The sequence below is a fragment of the Musca vetustissima genome, unplaced genomic scaffold (assembly GCF_032173495.1).
Source record: "Musca vetustissima isolate MV318-11 ecotype Yass unplaced genomic scaffold, APGP_CSIRO_Mvet_v1 utg339379, whole genome shotgun sequence".
Classification (NCBI taxonomy): domain Eukaryota; kingdom Metazoa; phylum Arthropoda; class Insecta; order Diptera; family Muscidae; genus Musca; species Musca vetustissima.
The window spans coordinates 1-7,248 of record NW_026885881.1 but is presented as its reverse complement, the minus strand read 5'-3'; the positions used below and the strand labels follow the sequence as shown (position 1 = coordinate 7,248).

Genomic DNA, 7,248 nt, shown 5'->3' with positions numbered 1-7,248 from the left:
ATCAATGAACGAGCAGCTTTAGATGAACGATTGCATCAAAAGAAACTAGGTGAACGAGAGTAAAATTGAACATCTGGAGCAAAGGAACTAGATCAATGAAAGAACAAGAACTAGTACAGATCGATCGTTTTCCGGAACAGTTTCTTCTAATTGAAAACTAATTTAAATCTTTGGTGAAAGAACTATCTACATCCCTTCATAAACAATGTCATGATTTTGTTTGATGTTTTTCTGTTTGATATTTTTCCGGTCACTACACTAACGGAACTAGGTCATTTATTGAGTTCCATATTTCCTTTTTAATTCAGTCGTTCATTGGTACAGGTCATAGAAATTGGCCAATGAAAAAAAGGAATAAGAATTTATAATTGAACAGTTGGAACTAAAGGGACTATTAGCGAACGTGAGGAGTTTCTTTATGAACAAAAGTGCCGGACCTATTACTGATCGTTCCTTTTGCTGATTGTTCCCTCTGCACAAGTTCGTTTCAGAACGACTCAGCTCGAAATGTGTTGAAATAATTTTTATTTGTGTTTTGTATTTTTATTTAAGGGAACCCCCCCATTCTTGATTTTAATTTTTCAAGATTTTCAATGGGCTGGTAAATCAATACCAATGCGTGTTAAGGTTTGTAACTTTGCACATAAATATTTGAAGATTTAAAAGAGAGGAAAAATTATTTACAAAAAAAAATTGTGTAATTGTTTTGTTGTTGTTTTTTGTAATTAAAGAAAAGTCCTTATTTTTGATGGCGGGTATGATAACTCCTCAGTGGAACATCGGAATCCGAAAATTCCAACGGTGTTAGAAAGAGTACATGTCTGGCTCTCGTATGAACTTTGAAAAATATTTTTTGGAAAATCGATTTTTGGCCCAAAACCAAGTTAAAAAATAAGGAAGATCTTCACCGATTGACTCTATCCTAGTTCATACGATAGCTATACAGTCACAGAGAAACGTGTAAAAATTTGGAATCGATTGAGTTATTAGTTTTTGAGTTATCGTGCCCGCCATTCACAAAGGAGAAAAACGCGTTTAAAGTTTGAGAAGCCCTTTAGCCGTCACTTGATGCTGACACAATAAATCGGATATATCTTCAAGAGTTCTTGAGATTTTCACTTGAAATTTTGTAGGGACATTCTTGAATTAGTGTAGATTCGAAAATCAAAAAATAAAAAATTGACCCCGAGTATGGGGGTCCCCTTAATTTGGAAATACAAATTAAATCGAATGTACCGATTTTGAGTAAAAATTCGCATGTTTATTTGGATTATAGATCCATATTTTGGCGGTCGAATTGGTATCGTTTCCCCTTCGTAAAATATCAAACATTTCATGACGAGTTTCTGTATTTTCTAATAACACAAACTTTTTGTTATTGAAAGAATCTCATTTGAATTTAAACTTAAAATTCAAAATATTCCACTTAGAATTTTAAAATTGCAGTACAAATTCGAATTTTCTCAAATTTATAATTCGAGCAACATTCGGGATATAGCAATTTAAAATTCAATATTTATTTCATTTTTAATTTGAAATTTGTCCATTTGTAATTTATAATTTTTTAATTAAAAATTTAATAATAACTACAGATATTGGAATTATTTGATCAACAATCTGAATTTTTATATTTGCAATTCAAAATATTCGAAATTTAAATTACAAGTGGAATAATTTTCCAATTTTCTCCTTTTCTATCTTAAAATATCCCAGATTAGGAACTCAAAATATTCCATTTGTATTTCGAATTGAAGTCATTTTAAACTGTTTTTTTTTAATTTTATTCGAATAATGAACGTAATATTTCGATATTCAGTTGATATTCTCTATTATTTCGAATCATAAAACATCATTTGAACATCAAATAGAATAATTCGAATTTCAAATATAAAAATTCAGATTGTTGATCAAATAATTCCATCATCTGTAGTTATAATTAAAATTGATAATAGAGTTATTTAATCAAATTCAAAATATTTGAAATTCGATTCACAAATGGAATAATTCGAATTTCAAATGAAATAAATACAAATGCAAACATTTAAATTAATATGATTCGAATAATAAATGGAGTATTTAGATTTTCAATTGATATTCTCAATTTTAATTTTATAGAATAATTTGAATACCAAAAGGAATACATCGAATTTCAAACAGAAAAATTCAGATTTCAAATGCAAAAATTCAAATTAATATCACACCACTTTGAGAGCTTCTCCTGAAAAACTCACTTTTCAGACTTAGCATATTATTCTTCGCAGCCGTTGATATGGAATATTTCGATATTTAGTTGATATTCTCAAATTTCGAATCATAAAAAATCATTTGATCATTCGAATTTCAAATTTAAAAACTAAGATTGTTGATAAAATAATTCGTATATATTTATTATAAAAATGTATAATTGAATTATTTGATAAAACTCAAAATATTTGAAATACGATTCACAAATGGAATAATTCGAATTTCAAATGAAAAACAAACACAAATGCAAAAATTCAAATCATTCGGAAAATAAATGTTATATTTAGATTTTCAATTGATATTCTCAATTTTTAAAATATAGAATAATTTGTATGCCAAATGGAATACTTCGAATTTCAAATATAAAAATTCAGATTTCAAATGAAAAAAAAATACAAATGCAAAAAATGCAAATCAATATTCATAATTTTTAAATTAAAGAATAGTTTGAATAACAAATGGAATATATCGAATATCAAACATTTCAAAATTTAGATTGTTGATTTAATAATTGGATTTTTTCTCCCGATTTAAAATTATTTTTGAAATTTATAATCAAATTATTTTATGTGTAATTCAAAATGTTTGAAATTTGATTAACAAATCGAATAATTCGATTTGCAAAAAAAGAATCAAATTAATATAATTCGAATATGTACTCTATTTATTCGAATTTCGTATTAAACAAAATTCGAATTTCAAATAATGGTATTTTCAAATTGATATATTTTATATTATAAATGAAATAATTTGAAACTCAATATAAATTTTATAAATTTCTAGCGATATATTTCGAATTGTATCGAACATTATTGAAATGGTGTAGATGGCGGAAAATTGTATTGAAATGTTTGAATTATAAATGAAATGTTTCGAATTACAAATAAAACATTTCAAATGTCATTTAAATATAATTCAAATACCAAACGAAATGATTTGAGTTTCAAATAGAAAAAACACACAAAATGTAAATTCAATAATTCAGATATTTCGAAAACAGATAATTTTGAAATTTTATTGGAAATATCAAAACGTTTTATTAAATATATCGGAAAATTGTTTCGAATAAGTTTAGTATTTTGAGAAATACAAATTTCAATACTCAAATAAAAAATAAAATCTTTCGAATTAATCAAATTACAGCTGCAGTTCAAATGATGCCATATACAAAACATTTTTGACATACCAAATTTTCATGCAACCTAACCAAAGTTTCCGTTACCTCGTAAGCTACTATAGATATGGAAAATATACTAACGGTTATATATATATATATATATAATTGAACCCTAAACAATTGAGAACAATTCCGAATTTCTTCAGTGGTCGAAAATAGGTTAACGAATCAACATTGAACTATCTGAATGAAAAATAAAATGAAATATTTTGTAGTCGGAACTGTATGGAACGAAGAAACTAGTTCCTTTCTCGAAAAAGGAACTCTAACCAATAGAGTCTAACAAAGTTTCCGATACCCAGTAAAATACTATATATTCCGAATTTCTTCAGTGGTCGAAAATAGGTTAACGAATCAACACTGAACTATCTGAACGAAAAATAAAATGAAATATTTTGTAGTCGGAACTGTATGGAACGAAGAAACTAGTTCTTTTCTCGAAAAAGGAACTCTAACCAAAAGAGTTTAACAAAGTTTCCGTTACCCCGTAATATACTATAGATATGGACAAATTTACTAACGGTTTAATATATTTAAAATAGAATGAAAACATTTGTAGAACATATTCTTCCAAATTTCTTCAGAGTTCGAAAAAGAAACGAGGGAACTAGTTCCTTTCTCGAAAAATGAACTCTAACAAATAGAAGACAATTATACTGTATAATACCTATTAATAAGGTTATTCAGGGAGACCAGCTGGGTATCAGCTGCCTCTCAAGTTTGCTGTGAAAATCCGATATTGTGAATTGACTTACATTATGAAAATGTAAACAAAGTCCAAATGTTTGAGAAAAATCAGCTGACCTTATTCTGGGTGACCTTATTAATAGATCTTGATTCTGTATTTCAATTCTGGTAACGAAAGTAAACGAACACAACAAAATAAGGAAACCTAATTTTATATTCAAATTAAGTCGATTACCAGAACAAGTACAGTCGCAATGCAGGTCAAGGAAGCCGGGATTTGGAAATCAGAAGCAATAGTATAAAAACAAAGCAGAACTTTTCTTGGTCCTTTGAATTTCAACGTTATATCAATATGTTGCTCTTTTTAAGTCCCTCTTAAATTGCAAAAAAATTATTCGATCCCAAAATAAAAAAAAAATGAAGTTAGAAAAACGCAAATGAGGACAACTAATATAATAAATGGACTAGCCTAGGAAAGGTATTTTTCATCACTAGAGATTATTTTAAGTGCAGAGAAAACTGTTTCTCTTTAATACCATAGACAGACGACAGTCTTAATTTGCATTAAAAATTCCTTAATTTGAATTAATATTTACCCCTGACAGACGAGCGTTTCTGCATTTACGAAACAGTTTTTTGCTTCAAAACAATTGTTTGATGTGTGTTGGATGAACATTTTGTATATTTGTTTCGATATTTTTCGGGATTACGTCTTTAGGAAGTAGATACATGACATAAAGGAGGAATAGCAACTATGATCTCAGCAAAGCAGCTCCCAGTTTTAAAAATGGTTGAAATTTGCCTTCATTTCTTATTTTTATTTTCATAAATATAAATAAATTTGACAAGAAACAATTAATTTCGACAGCATTGCCATATTGAAATTGCCTAATTCAGTATAAATTCAGTTTAATTTTGTGCATTAACAACACATAAAAAATAGGATAATGTACAAGTTAATTTGAATTAAGGCTGTTAATGCAAATTAAGGCTGTCGTCTGTCTAGGCTATAAGTCTCTCTTAAATTGAGGATATCTCGTTAGGGGAACAAAATCTGTTCTACTTAAAAACTAAAGAAAATACATAAAATTTTCTTTCAAAACTTAAATTTTTTTAAATGAAAACAAAAAAAAATAAATCAAAATTGGTTGTTTTCACTTACCAGGTGCTGGCTGCGATGGATATGTCGGCTTCTTCATCCAATCATAATATTGATGTGATTTAATGGGTGACGAACGATTGTTGTTGTTGTGATTTATTGTATTATTGTTGTTATTATTATTAGCCGTCGATGGACTATTGTTATTGTTAATTATCAAATGATGTGGTGATGATGAAGAGGCTGGGGCTCCGGGGCTCGATATTTCACTGCCACTCACTGTGATCGGTGGCGATGGCAATCCCTCGGTTATGTGATGTTGAGCCTGTTGCTGTGACTGCTGTTGCTGCTGCTGTTGTTGATGTTGCTGCGAATCGCCAATACTGCTAACTGTCTCATTTAATTGTGTCGTACTGCCAGAGGCTGGACCTGCCGATGTTGTACTACTGGCACTAGCCGACGATGATGATGGCGTTGCGCCGCCCGCACCAATGGTGCCGTTAAGCAACTGTTGATGCTGATGGGCCAGCAATTGTTGATTTTGTGTGAAATTTTCCGCTGAGGAGGGGGAATGCCACTCGGAGGCAGCAGCAGCTGCAGCATTTGTTGCCTGATGATACATGGCATGGGGATTATAATACATTTGATGGTGGACAGCAGCGGCATGTGTCGTATCCATATCGCTGAGATATTGATGATTGGGTGGAGTGTGATGGTAATTTGCGGCCCATTGCCAGGGTTGTCCGGCGGAATAGGTTAAATTGGCGCTGTGTTTTTGGGGATAGTGAAAGGTGTTGAAGGAGGAAACCATGATGGTTGTTTTTTGGGGATTGTTCACGCGGCCTTTGCAAAGAATCACAAAATTGAGGTTAGGAATAGTTTGTCACTGGGGGTTCGTTTGTTGGTTGGCAAAGGGACACTTGGTGTTTTTGCTTTTTGTGTAGTTGTTGTTGTATTTATTTATTGTTTTAATTTATTTACAAATGTTTTACATTTTTTTATACATTTATTTTTTTTCTTTAATTTTTTCTATTCCATTTAACACTCAATTGTTGTACATTTCGTTTTGTTTCTTTATTTTTCTTGTCTTGCACGCGTTGTTGTCTTGGTTTCGTTTAATCCAAAATGTTTTTTTCTTTCCTTCTTCTATGCTTCTTCTTATTATTATTGTTATTTTTGGATGATCTTCTTTAGTGGGGGGATTCAAAACGAAAGCCCGTTATGTGTCAATTATTTGTTGTTATTTTGTCACCTGTCACAACAATGACAATTCACTAAATTTTTGTTTAAATTGCTTTAAGCTCTTCGATGTTACTCTTTGTTTTCTTAAACGATTTCTCTTAATGAGCACTACAATTATGCTTGAGAGAGATTTATAGGTATGTGGGAGTAATTGATTGATTGATTTATGCAAATATTGCCATATATGAGATAATCCACTTTTAATAATCCAATTATTATTTTTTTTATTTAACTGATATGTTTTTTATTCACAAATTGTTTTGTTTTGTTATTGTTGTTGGTTTTTTTATTAATAATTGCAAATAATTTATTGCTAATTATATTGTAAAACTTCTACTTAGTTGTTGTAGTTTCTCTTTTTTTATTTTGGTTAATTGTATTATTAAATATTGTTTTATATTTTTTATAATTTAACCGCCGTAAAATTGGTTGCCGTTGATGAGCTGTGTTGGGTTTTAAAGAAATAAAACTTTCTACTTTTTGCCGTCGTCGTCGTTCTTCTTGTATCGGTCGTATGCCTCTTCACTTGTTTGCGTATCATAAAATACTGAATTGCTTGTGGCAGCACACGAACTAGACTGTGGCTACGTTAATATCACAGAGAGCTCGCTCGCTTGCTCGTTCGTTTCGATTGTGTGATATGGTGGCAACAGAACAAACAAACAACAACAAAACATAACACGCACGATAAGCAATAGCATACAACTGCCGAACTTGCTTGCCTTTGACGTTCAAAACAGAGACTAACAGACAAAATCGCGCACACACGCACATACAGAGTAACAATGGTGGTAGTCGT

At 30.2% G+C, this 7,248-nt stretch overlaps 1 protein-coding gene across 1 annotated transcript; it reads right to left on the bottom strand.

Annotated features, from left to right (window-relative positions):
- Positions 1-5,270: 5,270 nt before the first annotated feature.
- On the bottom strand, positions 5,271-6,021 carry LOC133333184 (homeotic protein caudal-like; the record flags this gene model as incomplete). Its single annotated transcript, XM_061541513.1, has 1 exon — positions 5,271-6,021. A coding segment is annotated over exon 1 (748 nt), but the record flags the coding sequence as incomplete, so codon positions are not given.
- Positions 6,022-7,248: the final 1,227 nt, after the last annotated feature.